The sequence below is a fragment of the Bos grunniens genome, chromosome 12, assembly GCF_055505025.1.
Source record: "Bos grunniens cultivar Pamir isolate PY7600 chromosome 12, Bosgru_T2T1.0, whole genome shotgun sequence".
NCBI lineage: Eukaryota > Metazoa > Chordata > Mammalia > Artiodactyla > Bovidae > Bos > Bos grunniens.
In genome coordinates, this window is record NC_141176.1 from 78,282,453 (window position 1) to 78,296,439 (window position 13,987).

The window sequence follows — 13,987 nt, forward strand, 5'->3', positions numbered from 1 at the left end:
CTCTTTAGCATCTGCTACCAAAGAGAAACTAGAGAACCAGGGACTGCAGAGAAAGACCTCCACGATATGATCCAACATTAAACCCAGAGGCCAATCATCCAACCAGGCACCTGGCATGAGCCACAGGCAGACACTGAGGCCCCAGGGTTTCCTGATAAGCAGGATTCATGAGAACTCTGCTGTGTGAGGTCAGGAAATCCTGCACAAACAGGCCACACCAACTTGCCAGCTGTGTCTTTCAAAGAGACTTATTGTGACTATGTGGAAAGTCCATGACTGGGACACCTGCACACGGGACAAGAAGGGCTGGGGCAGCCTGTTGGGCTCCTGCTCGCTCTCCCATCCCCTGCCCTTCACAAGGCACTGTAGTACCTAGGTGGGCAGTGTCCTCTCAAAGGTGGCACCCTGCCCCACATACCTGTCCCACCCTCTGGCACAATGGCCAATCCTCTTCTGACATCAGTGAGAACTCCGTCCCCCAGGACCATCCAGTCACCTGGGAGCTGACAGATTCTCTGTCTCTCCAGTTGTGTGGGGTGGACTTCACCTCCCCAGCTGCCCATTGCCCACAGTGCCCTTCAGCACAGCACAGCCTTTAAACCAGAGCCACGCCGCCCACCTGTAAACCACCTGGCCCAACCATCTCACCACAACACAATGGACTGAGGACAGTTCACACCTTCTGCACCTAAAACACCCCTTTCACAGCAAGTGCATCTTCCATCCCTCCTGCTCACACACTCACAGCCCGCCCGTGTCCCTAAGGCAGCACTAAGGGACCACGGAGAGCACGAGCCCTCCAGGGGGCTCTGCAGGAGACCCCCAGCAGGCTCAGCCAGAATAGGGTGGCTGACGGCACTGTGTCCCCAGGTGGACTATCCTCTGGGGGATCTTGACCCAGGATCTTCAGGGTCATGGAGGTCACTGACCTCCCAGCTTTCTGCCTCTGATTTGCCCTGCACATTCCCTCCTACACCCTCTGCCAATGCCAGACTATCAGGACTCCCCCTTCAACCAGGAATCTGCTCCCACAACCAGGGAAAGAAAGCAGCGTGGAGGGTGCACAGAATTCACGGTGAAGCTGGAGTTTCTTCCCATGGGGGCTTTGCTCACAGTGCCAGTCCACGGGGAAGGAGGACGCCTGGGGCAAGGTGTGCTCTTAGGAGTTCTGGGAAGCTACAGTCCAGATGCAGGGCCCTGGGTTCTGTTCCCCTGGAAGAGGAGCGGCGATGGTATCTTCTTAGAAAAGCATTTATAAGATGTGACCTGGTCAAGGTAACAATTTTTACCTTGTTAAACTATAACAAAGCACCATAAAAGGTACTTTATTCTGGGCTCGGGTCCAAATTACCTTCCTCTAAATCGCAGGGCACATATTGCCTGAGGTTGCTGGAATCTTTTTTTGGTCAAAGATCAACCAGCGTTTACACTGAGCACCAGGAACTTTCTACCATACTATAAAATGTCTTTTATTTCAAGGCCATCCTTTCACAACACTCTTTAATCAGTTAAAAGAAGAATAGTAACCCCTAGAGTCCAGTTCTTCCCATTCTCAAGATGAATACAACCTCTGAGCTCTATCATGTTTCCATGAGGGTTTATCCCCAGACCTTAGACCACTGGCCTCTCTCCCCACTGGTCCCGTCCACCTCTGTACAGAGATACATACACCAAAAAGCAATGCACAGTACAAAAATCTTTTACCTCCAGAAATGTAAACATTCCCCAAATTAAATAGGATTTCCAGTAACACTTTACGATTGCTTTCATTAACGAAGGCTCATGTGAGTCTTTCTGGGCTCTCTTCACTTCCTGATCCCAGTGCCTGCGATGAGAAACAGAGCGCAGTGAAGAACAGCGTGTCCACCAAAGGGGAAAGGGGGCGGGGCGGAGTGGGAGAAGAGCCTGCACTACAGGGCTCTCTGCGGCTGTGCAATAGATGCCGGCTACCTGCTCACAGGGCTCCTGAAAGACGAGCGGTGGGTGCAGACTCTGAAGCACCAGAGAAACAGGCCTTGAGGGAAAAGTTCTAGATTTTGGAAAAAAGCTCCTGCCAAGCTTTGCTGGACTCACAGGTCATGAGGAGCTCAGGAGGGTAAACACCCTTCTCCAGGGACCCCACCTCTGAGACAGAGCTCGGCCTCCAGGGCCATGGCTGAGGGCTCCCTCCACGTCCACAGATGCACAGGGAACACGGGCTCCCCCAAACTCCAAAGTGGGCTAAGCCCAGGTTCAGCCTGAGGGGGTGAGTGTGCAGTGTCAGAGGAGGAGGCTCAGGAGAACCCAGAGGAAGGCAAAGCCTCCCCCAAACCTTTAGCCCCACATGGAAATTCTCACTCTTCCTCCCTCTCTCTGATGTCTGTGCTCACCCTTGCAGCTCTTCTCCAAGGCGCTGGGAGCGATCTTCTGGAAGCACTGAATACATGTCATCTGGTTCTAATATCCATTTGTGACCGATTTTAAACAAGGGGTTTAGCCACCTGTTAAACATTAAAAGGAGAGTGACATATATCCAAATTATTAGAAACCTACATTCATGGACATTGTTAAAAAAGAAGTCTACATTTTAACTATATAAAGATACAGGGGGAATTTAGACATGTGCTTACACACATACATTCCAGGTATAGGAAAGTCATGCTGGCTTATACATGGTATAAATTAAAAGCAGGCTGTTTGTGGCCTACTGAACATACACTGTACATCTGCTTTAATTATTAAGGAAAAAGTATATCTAGAAATGAAAATAAAGTAACGGTGTTTCAGAAAAGCAGAATAGAGCTGAATGGCCATTGTGGGTAAGGCTGCAGATACGTTCCTGTATTACTGAGGACTTAAATCTTCTGAACTATATCAGATTCAAGGATACCTACATGGCACTAGTGGTAAATAACCTGTCTGTTAACACAGGAGATGTAAGAGATGCTGGTCTGATCCCTAGGTTGGGAAAATCCCCTGGAGAAGGAAACAGCAACCCACTCCAGTATTCATGCCTGGAAAATCCCATGGACAGGGGAGTCTGGTGGGCTACAGTCCATGGGGTTGCAAAGAGTCAGATATGACTAAAGTGTCTGAGCACCAGTCATATTCAAAGCAGTTTCAACCCTGATGTCAAGATCTCCTTAGATCAGCTGTCAACAGAGAGGGATTTTTACAGGCAATTATCTAATGAACACAAAACCCTGAGTCTAACAGGCTCTAGACCCTGAACTCCTTACAGTCCTGTCAGACTCCCCTCAGCCAGAATGCTCACGTGAGCCTCTTTCTGACCCCGATCTTCTGAAGACAAACTCAAGATAAGTAACACCTTCACAGCTAAAGTGCACAGTTGATTCTTCTTATGGTCCTCCTTGGTATCACTCCCTGGCAGATTCATTTATTTTAAAAAGTAACATTCAAACATCCAAAAAGGCTGAAGTTTTACTGACTGTTGGATCTGTCACAATCAGCCTCAGTCTCAGTCGGGGAATAAATATAGCCTGCCAGACTTTCAGGGACTCCATTAACAACTGACAACATCACCAAACTACGGTTTAATTCCTCCATGCCCAGGCTTCTGCCTGGGGACATCAAGGTTGCCCACTGCCACCACACCCCTGCAAAGGCGTATGTGTTAGTCAAATCCCTGTTTTCTGGGAGTTCAACCAACTGTTCACTATGAGCCCTCCACCTACAGGCATGGCCAGCTCTAGGTAGTTATCATGCTTAACGGCTGTGGGAACAGGATCATACCAAACATAGATTGGTCTGGTTATGCAACCAGTACCCTGGATGGAAGGGCACCACCATGAGCCTAAACTTGACTCAAGAAAACCCAAAGACAGTGTGTGCACCCCTGAGGGATGTTTATTCCTCAAGGCCCCTGTGACAAGCCATCAACTGTCTCCAAGAAAACTCTACCAGGGGACACTGGGCTATAGGTGGTTCACAACCAGATCAAGGTTACATTCAGATTTTAATTACACTCTCACAACCTGTGACAAAGGGGGCCATTCATCTAGTCAGGAGGGGAGCTGGACTGGTAATAGCAGTTGTCTCTCTTGTAGAATCCCTGCTGAGCCTAGAACTAGAAACGATTTATAATCCCATAACCATAAAAAAAAAAAAAAAAAAAAAGTCAGAGACTGGCCTGGGTAAGTAGAGGACCCAGTTTTAACCTTAGAATGACAAAATCTTCACTAGACCCTCTGGCCTACATGACTCTTGACTACTACAAAGCTCTTGATTACCTTCCGGCTGATCAAGGGGGAATCTATGCCCCAGCAACCATTTCCTGTTGTTTCTATGTTGATACAAGTGGTCTGATAAAAGAGAGTGCATCCCAACTGCCAGAGAAAGCCACTTGCAGATTAAGACAAACATATGGTATCATTTATACATAGAATCTTTAAAAAACAGTACAAATGAACTTACCTACCAAACAGAAATAGAGTTACAGATGTAGAAAAAGAACTTATGGTTACCAGCGGATAAGGGAAGAAGGGACAATTGGGAGACTGGAATTGACATATATAAACTACTATATTTGTGTCTGACTCTTTGTGACCCCATGAACTGTTGCCCACTAAGCTCCTCTGTCCATGGGATTCTCCAGGCAAGAATATCAGAGTGGGTTGCCATCTCCTTCTCCAGGGATTCTTCCCAACCCAGGGATCTAACCCAGGTCTCCTGCATTGCAGCCAGATTCTTTATCATCTGAGTCACCAAGGAAGCATATATAAAACAGATAACTAATAAGAACCTACTGTATAACAGAGGGAACTCTATTCAATACTCTTCAATAGCCTTTATCTTTTTTCTTTTTTAAAGATAATAATCTTTTTTAAAAAGTGAATATATGTATAATTGATTTACTTTGCTGTACTCCTGAAACTAACACAATATTGTAAATCAACTATACTCCTATATATATATATATATATTATTTTTTTTTTTTTTTAGAGAGGCCACTTGGCTAAATGCTCAGAACAAGAATGGCCTGACTGAACAATTTTGTGACAGTTTCAAAAGAAAGATTCCCTGAGTTTCTAAGGTCATTCCTAGAGCCTTTTCCAGTTACTCTCCTTCTCTTGCTCTTTGGTCCATATTCCTCAATTGTCTCATTAATTTTATCTCTTGGAGAACTGAGATAATCAAGCTGCAGATGGTCTTACCCATCCTTCCTCTCCAGATGAGGGTAAAGACACCTGCAGATGATCTTTACCCTCCTTCCTCTCCAGCAGGAAAACTGGAAATGGGTGCCAACCAAAATCAAAGTCTCCACCTTCCATTTCTATGCACATACATTTTCAAAATCAACAAACAGAATGTGCTTTGAGAGTTTCTTGCCCTACCTGAAATTAAAGAGACATTTATCTATTTTGCTATTATTTATGGTAACCACACACATATTCCTTCTTTTAGGACCCTCTTTCCTTAAGGGATATCAAATAGCCAAGAGATGTAGCCACATACACTGAATATACTACCAACAAAATAAGACTAGGAGCTGCCATCACCCTGGGGATCCCCTAGGCTGTCCCATAAAAGAAGTATCAGAATTTGTGGGAAAGATGAATGAGTTAGAGTCAAGAAACAAAAGATCTAGTAATCACCCAAGTGTGATTAAAGTCCAAAGGTTCAGGTCTGCCTTTCTGTAGTCCCAGCTATTAGATGAAGACTTCATTTAAGAGCTTCAGCTCTCTGCAGCATTTTTCATCTGTGTGTTTCCTCCCAGCTCAGGGATCCTTCAGTGGTTTTAGGACCATAGGACTCCTGGGCAGGACCATCTACATCAAGACCATGCACTGCTTCTCTCAGCTAGAGATGTGGATAAGACCCCACAGGTTTCATGGTCGCTGTCCCCAGGGTCTGGTCCTCAAATGTGGAAGTGGAGATATTTACAATAGGGAAAGGGGCTGTGGTCAAATAGACACTCTACTCCTGGCTGTGTGTCCCAGGAAAAAGCAAAAGGTGTTCCAGAATGGTGTTCCCATTCATTTCATAAAAAACAATTGTGTTTTGTACGCACATGAAATTGGCCTCGACTAGGTACCAGGACAAACAGTCAACCACACAGGGAGGGAGGCAGGGAGAGAAAGAAAGACATGGCCATAGACAGGGTGAGAGAGGTATCCCAGGGCAGTTGGAACTCAGATGTTCACCTAAGGAACATGGGGAAAGGTGGGGACATTATTGGAAGATGGCAAAGGTGCAGGGCACTGATTAGATAAATAAAGTTGTTCATAAGCTGCTTCCTTGGGGTGACAGTTGCAGCTTCTTTCAGAACTGACAGTGAATTGCTGAGCGGTTCTGAGGCAGCTGGATAAGGTGGATACCAGGTCCCTGGGTCCTCCTCTCACCCCTACTGCCACCAGTCCCGAGTGCACCCTCTCCTTGTCCCTTGGCCCCCAACAGAAGCCAGCAGTGTCAGGCATGTGCTCGCAGGAATTGTCACAGCTTAGATGGGGCACTCACCAGACAAACAGGCGTGAGCAGAAGTTCGCCTCCTGCAGGGGGTTGGTCTTCACCTCCGGGGACATAGCCAGCATCTTGCCGGCCAAGGCGGACACAGACCGGGGTTGCCCTGCTCAGGAGGCGGTGGGGCTCCTGCTGCTCCTGGACGTGCCGGTGGGGATGCTGGAGACTGGCCGCCCCGCAGGTCCACTGGGCCAGAGCCTGAGAACACCTGCTTCTGAGAGTGGAGTGCCCTTTGTGCGCCAGGTCTCACCTCCCAGGACTGAGAAACCTCCAGAGTCCACCTTTGAGGCACCCGTTCTGTGCAGCTGCTGCCACAAGTCTAGGATGGATGCAGCATGCCACGTGTGAGGCTGCAGGACCAAGAGACACCCAGGTAAACGCTGCTAGGAGCCCCACACAGGTGGGAGGCAAAGCTACCAGCTCTTTGATAAAGGCAGGCAGGCAGGCTGACTGCGGGGCACAACCAGCCCAGCTCCCTGGAGCACACCTGGCTGCAAACTCTGCGGAAGTTCCTGCTCTGAGTCAAGGAACGCACGGGAGGCCCGAGTCTCAGGCCCCGCCCATCTTTGCTGCTCAGAGGCTGCCTGTCGTGCTGCAGAGGAAACCCTGAGAAAGATGGCAGAAGGAGACAGCAGCCCACCCTCTGGACATGCTGCCCTCCTCAGGACCAAACAAGGGCACTGTAGGAAGCTCTCCAACTGGAATGGAGCAGGACCCTGAGGGACCTTCCTGGGATAGACCCTACCCCCACCCCATGCCCTCTGCCTGGCTCTTGTTTGTAGAAAAGCTTCAGTCTCCCAGGCCTCCTCTGAGTCACAAAAGGCTGGCTCAAGGATGATGGGAAGAATGTGAAGATGTAATAACAAAAAAACTTCATCGATAGATTAGCCATACAGCAGTCACGGAATCTTTACAACAGGGTCTGGTGCATATTCCTGAGTTGTTTTGCAGATGCTAAAATGTCCACCAGGTGGAAGAAGTTAACTGCATGATGACCAGGATGAACTGGAACCTAAAGATTTATGATGATAAACCCTGTTACATTACCCTGCTCCTCAACATCAATTGGAATAGTGAGTGAGCTAATTAAGTACCCTGGACTCTCTCCCTCAGCTTGCCTTTAAAAATCCTCCCCTGAAATCCACTGGGGAGTTCCAGCCTTTTGAGCATGAACATCCTGTACTCCTTGCTTGACCCTTGCAAGGAACCTTTCTCTGCTCAGAACTCCAACTTTTCAGTTTGTTTCACCTCAGTGTACATTGGGAACAAGACGTTGTTTTGGCCAATACAAACCAGGCACCAAATATTTGATGAAGGCCAATAATCACAATGGTGTGATCACTCACCTAGAGCCAGACATCCTGGAATGTGAAGTCAAGTGGGACTTAGAAAGCATCACTATGAACAAAGCTAGTGGAGGTGATGGAATTCCAGTTGAGTTATTTCAAACCCTGAAAGATGATGCTGTGAAAGTGCTGCACTCAATATGCCAGCAAATTTGGAAAACTCAGCAGTGGCCACAAGACTGGAAAAAGTCAGTTTTCATTCCAATCCAAAAGAAAGGCAATGCCAGAGAATGCTCAAACTATCGCACAATTGCACTCATCTCACATGCTAGTAAAGTCATGCTCAAAATTCTCCAAGCTAGGCTTCAGTAATACGTGAACCGTGAACTTTCAGATGCTCCAGCTGGTTTTAGAAAAGGCAGAGGAACCAGAGATCAAATTGCCAACATCTGCTTGATCATCGAAAAAGCAAGAGAGTTCCAGAAAAACATCTATTTCTGCTTTGTTGACTATGCCAAAGCCTTTGACTGTGTGGATCACAATAAATTGTGGAAAATTCTTCAAGAGATGGGAATACCAGACCACCTGACCTGCCTCTTGAGAAACCTGTATGCAGGTCAGGAAGCAACACTTAGAACTGGACATGGAACAACAGACTGGTTCCAAATAGGAAAAGGAGTTTGTCAAGGCTGTATATTGTCACACTGCTTATTTAACTTATATGCAGAGTACATCATGAGAAACGCTGGGCTGGAGGAAGCACAAGCTGGAATCAAGATTGCTGGGAGAAATATCAATAACCTCAGATATGCAGATGACACCACCCTTATGGCAGAAAGTGAAGAGGAACTAAAAAGCCTCTTGATGAAAGTGAAAGAAGATAATGAAAAGTTGGCTTAAAGCTCAACATTCAGAAAACGAATATCACGGCATCTGGTCCCAATACTTCATGGGAAATAGATGGGGAAACAATGGAAACAGTGTCAGACTTTATCTTTTTGGGCTCCAAAATCACTGCAAGATGGTGACTGCAGCCATGAAATTAAACGATGCTTACTCCTTGGAAGAAAAGATATGACCAATCTAGATAGCATACTGAAAAGCAAAGACATTACTTTGCCAACAAAGGTCCATCTAGTCAAGGCTATGGTTTTTCCTGTGGTTATGTATGAATGCTAGAGTTGGACTGTGAAGAAAGCTGAGCACCAAAAAATTGATGCTTTTGAACTGTGGTGTTGGAGAAGACTCTTGTGAGTCCCTTGGACTGCAAGGAGATCCAACCAGTCCATTCTAAAGGAGATCAGCCCTGGGTGTTCTTTGGAAGGAATGATGCTAAAGCTGAAACTCCAGTACTTTGGCCACCTCGTGGGAAGAGTTGACTCATTGGAAAAGACTCTGATGCTGGCAGGGATTGGGGTCAGGAGGTAAAGGGGATGACAGAGGATGAGATGGCTGGATGGCATCACTGACTCAATGGATATGAGTTTGAGTGAACTCCGGGAGATGGTGATGGACAGGGAGGCCTGGAGTGCTGCGATTCTTGGGGTTGCAGAGAGTCAGACATGACTGAGCAACTGAACTGATCTGAACAACAGGGTTTAGCACATATTATGCTTATAGAGCTGTAAGATTTAGAGAAATGTGACAGATTAGAAAACTCCAAATGATTTCAGAAGATGAATTTGCTGTCATTAGAGAAGTCCACAATATATGGGATGTCTTGCATCTCACAGGTTACATTGTGGGGGTAACCTTGTGAGCTTTTTGCTGCCCTCTTACAAGGGGAATTTGGGACAGAAATATTGCCTTATGATTTCTTTTATCATGAGCTCAGCTCAATAAACCTGGAGGAGAAATCTATTTTAAAGAAGTCCTTAATGTATTCAAACATTTTTTATAACTCAAACATGTAACAGTGGCATATGTTATAGAACACAGGTTATGTGCATTTGTGGGGAACTTGCTTCACTTTTAACTCAAACAATACCCTATTCAAGGAGGTGTTATCTGTTTTACAGATGAGAAAAATGAGGCTCAAAGACAGCACTTCTCCAAGGTCTTCGAATCAGTAAATGATGAATCTTGATTTGGATTCAAGTCCAAGTCCAGCATGACTGTCCCTCTGGTGGATGGTCAGTGTGTGAAAATTGCTAAGAATATGCTATCTGAATGAATCAATGACTGTAGGACTGAGAACAAAATCTTGGGCCCTTACTCATAAGTGATCATTTATTTCTATGGCTGCCTTACCAGCTCAGAAGCTTTTCTTCCCTTTCGTTCTAAATGAAGAAAGATCAAATTTTGTGGGGCTTATAACAAGATCACCTCATTATTCTTTGATAATTTCCCATGCACCTTGGCTAAAATGATATTATTAACAATGACTTTTAGCTTCAGTTATGCAAGATGAATATGTCCTGCAGAACTAGGGCATGGCAATGTGGCTACAGTTGATAATTCTGTACTGTGTCCTTTTCATTTGCTGAGAGAGTAGAGCTTAGGGGTTCTCAACATAAAAGAGAGAAAAACATCTAAATGATTAAGATGTGAAGTGATAGATACATTAATTGGCTTAGTATGATGAGCATTTTGGTGTATATGTATGTCAAGTCATCAAGTTGTACACCTAAATATATACAATTTTTGATTGTCAATTAGATCTCAATAAAGTTGGAGGAGAAATCAATTTTAAAGAAATCCTTAATGTATTCAAACTTTTTTTGTAACTCATACATGTAACAATGGCAATGTGTTGATTATTTTCTATTAATGGGCATGATGGTTTATTATACTATTTTCTTGATATTATTTTCTTAATTTTTATGCAGGTTTGAACTTTTCTATTGCAAAAAGGAAGACAGAGCTGAAAATCGTCAGTTTTCAATTACCCATCTTTCTGGTGTTAACTCTTTCTCAAATAATGCAATCTAAAATCTAAATAATCACTCCTCACCTAATTTCCAGTTGTCTTTGAAATTCTCTACATTTTCCATCCCTATAAATGTTCAGCTACTAGTTCTTCTTCAAAGATGAAGAAATTGCTTGCTGAAGTTTGGAGTCTGGTGACTTCCCTTTTCCCAGTTCCCCAGACTGTTCTCTCCAGTTCCAACTATCTCAGGACCATAATTGTCATCTCTAAACTGTCAAATCACTCAGTCCCTTCAGCTTCTGCTGTATTTTTTAAAACTAAGAGTTTTTTGAAAAATTTTAGCACTCTTTTCTGAGCTAAACTAACATGATGTTTAGAAGAAATGTTGAAATCCAGTGTTAAATTGTTCAGAGAAGAGTGGCTCTAGAGCCAGAGGACCAGATCCTTCACTCATCCTCCTTCCTACAGGGTTACTGTGAGCCTCAGGATTTGTGAGAGCAGTTTCTAAAAACTAAAACCTAAAACAACATACAAATAAAACTTTGTTTTGAACAGATGTGAATGCCTTTCAGGTGCAGGAACATTAGGCCAGACACAGAGCTTACAAATGGGGGAGGTGACCTAAGACCTCTATCTGCATTGTTTACTGATCTGAAATGGCTCAATACTACAACTAAAGAAGCAATAACAAGTGATGGAGAGGATGCAGAGAAACCAGAATCCTCATATACTGCTGGTGGGAAAGTAAAATGGTACAACCACAAAGTCACCACATAACCCAGCAATTCTTCTCATAGTTATCTATCCAAGATAAATGAAAACATATGTCCACTTGAAAACTTAGTTACAAATGTTATAACACCATTATTCATAAAAGATAAAGGTGTGGGAGGAAGAAAGTGTACACCACCTTATGAATGGGTAAATGAAATCTGGAATTACATGCAATAGGATATGATTTGTCAAGATAGATACACTGATGTATGCCACAAAGCAGATGAACATTGAATATATTATGGGAGTTAATGAAGGCAGCCATTGACTCTAGCGATGAGGACAAAGCAATATCTAAGGAGAAATTCAATCTTGTTGGACTTGATGATTCATTTCCAAACAAACCTCTGGGATACATGGTGGAAATTTGCATCTGTGCAAACTATAAAATATTATATGGTCTACAGCAGGGCTCCTCAACCACTGGTCTGTGGCCTGTTAGGAATCAGGCCAAATAGTAAGAGGTGAGTGATGGGCAAGGGAGAGAAGCTTGATCAGTATTTACAGCCACTCCACTCATCACTCATATTACCACCTGAGCTCTGCCTCCTGTCAGACCAGCAGCAGCATTAGATTCTCATAGAGGCACAAACCTTATTGTGAACTGCCCATGTGAGGGATCTAGCTTGCACACTTCTTATGAGAATCCAATGCCTAATGATCTGAGGTGGAGCTGAAGTGATGATGCTAGCACTGGGGAGCACCTGCAAACACAGATTATCACGAGCAGAGAGGTTGACGACACAGAGACCAAAATAAGACAATTGCTTGCAGACTCATATCAAAACCCTTTCAGTGAGTGGCAAGTGACAAGCTGCATCTGCTGGCAGGCTGTACAGTAGCATTAGTTGATGTACTTCAACTGGACAGCCGGATCTCCTGATAGGCTTTAAGTCAGAATCTGACACTCATTTCAGTGTGCACAAGGCCTGCCCATTATTTTCCATCAGCGGCTCTTCCTGCACTGCACACTTGTCTCCATCTCAGTCTGGTAAGCCCACAGCTAACTTTACCAAAATGAGTGAAAAACAAACACAGCTGGAGAGCTTCTTTGATAAGGGGGAGAGACCCAGTGATGAGACAGCAAAAGACTCTAAGACCACCAACAAAAAGGAAACTTAATTTAAGATATAATATCGAGAGTTCTACTTCAATTATGGGTTCATTAATACACATACATGTGGCAACCAGTTATCCAACAAAGTAAAGTGGCTGCATTCCGTGCCAAACTGGATCTATGGGGGTGACAAGTGAACATTGAGATTTTTGACATGTTTCAAATATTAGCAGAGATTTTGAAAGAGACTGAGCCAGGGACTTCTTTCTCCCAGCTGGTGTGTGATCACCTATTTCAACTTTCTAAAGAGTTTGAGCATTACATGCCAACAGCAAAAGACTCTTGAACTGGGAAGAAATGGATCTGTGACCCATCTGTGAATAAGCCAGGTGAATCAACTTTGTTCATGCTACAAAGAGGATCAGCTTCATGAGACTGCAAATGATGATGACCTAAAAGTATGTTTGAGGCAACTTCAAATTTCTATACATTCTAAAGTCCAGCCAGAATATCCTGCCACAGGATATCCTCTGTGGCAGAGATGGCCACAAAGCACTGAAAAGCCTGCTTCCATTTTGAACAAGCTATCTTTGTAAAGCAGGGTTTTCTGCAGTGACAGCAATCAAAGAAAAATCACAAAGTAGTTTGGACATAAGAACACACTTCGGGTGTCACTCTCTTCCATCAAGCTTGGATGAGACCATCTAGTTGTAGAAAAACAAGCTCAGGGCTCCCTGATTCTGAAATATAGTGAGTTGTATAATTATTTATTTATATATTACAATGTAATTATAATATAAATAAAGTGTAAAATAAATAAAGTGATTGAATCATCTCGAAATCATCCCACTCTCCCTGGTCCGTGAAAAAAAATTGTCTTCCATGAAACCGGTCCGTGGTTCCAAAAAGGTTGAAAATGACTGGTCTATAGGATCTCTGTCAAATCGTCAAAGCTTCAAGTGTTATACCTGCAGCAGGTATAAGGGCAGTACTAAAATGATTCAGCTGAGATAATGCTGATCCTCAAGCATTTTCAACCAAGACATATAGGAAAATGAGATTCACAATTTAAACATAATCCTGTGGGTATGCATAGTTCTGAATATAGTGATAATTTCTCTATCACTTGTCCTAGTGATATATCCACCTCTGTAAACTCAGGAGTGAGCACCCAGCTGAAATCTAGCCAATCATCATATGCCATGACTTTGTCCAAAGGGCTTGGTTGAGAGAGAACCTCATGGCTAACCAGACCAACTGGATTTCTTCCTTGAGAATGTTGAGCAGTGAATGGGGAGGGGAGTGAGGATGATTTTTGTTCTGCTTTTTGCTGGAGCTAGAAAGGGAAAACCTGTCTTTCCTTTCGGATGAGGGAGTTTTAAGGACATGACCCATGATTGGTAACTATGTGGCCCATTTACATTGAGAGCCTTAAAGAATAAAGCAGGCGCTCAGGGAAAGTCATACAGTCAATAACTATTTATTAAACACCTACTATTCCAGGAGCTAGGGATATATAAGAGAATAGGATGAGTGGTATAA

General features: G+C 44.2%; 1 protein-coding gene across 1 annotated transcript in view; it reads right to left on the reverse strand.

Moving 5' to 3' along the window:
* The window catches only part of LOC147361947 (ATP-binding cassette sub-family C member 4-like), a 179,498-nt gene that overhangs the window by 156,857 nt on the left and 8,654 nt on the right, over positions 1-13,987 (reverse strand). The window contains exons 2-4 of the mRNA XM_086330258.1: positions 6,457-6,809; positions 2,370-2,480; positions 1,705-1,825 (exon numbers count right to left, since the gene is read on the reverse strand). Coding sequence (XP_086186384.1) covers positions 1,705-1,825; positions 2,370-2,480; positions 6,457-6,530 — 306 coding nt within the window. The 5' untranslated portion in view covers positions 6,531-6,809. The remainder of the gene's footprint in view (positions 1-1,704; positions 1,826-2,369; positions 2,481-6,456; positions 6,810-13,987) is intronic.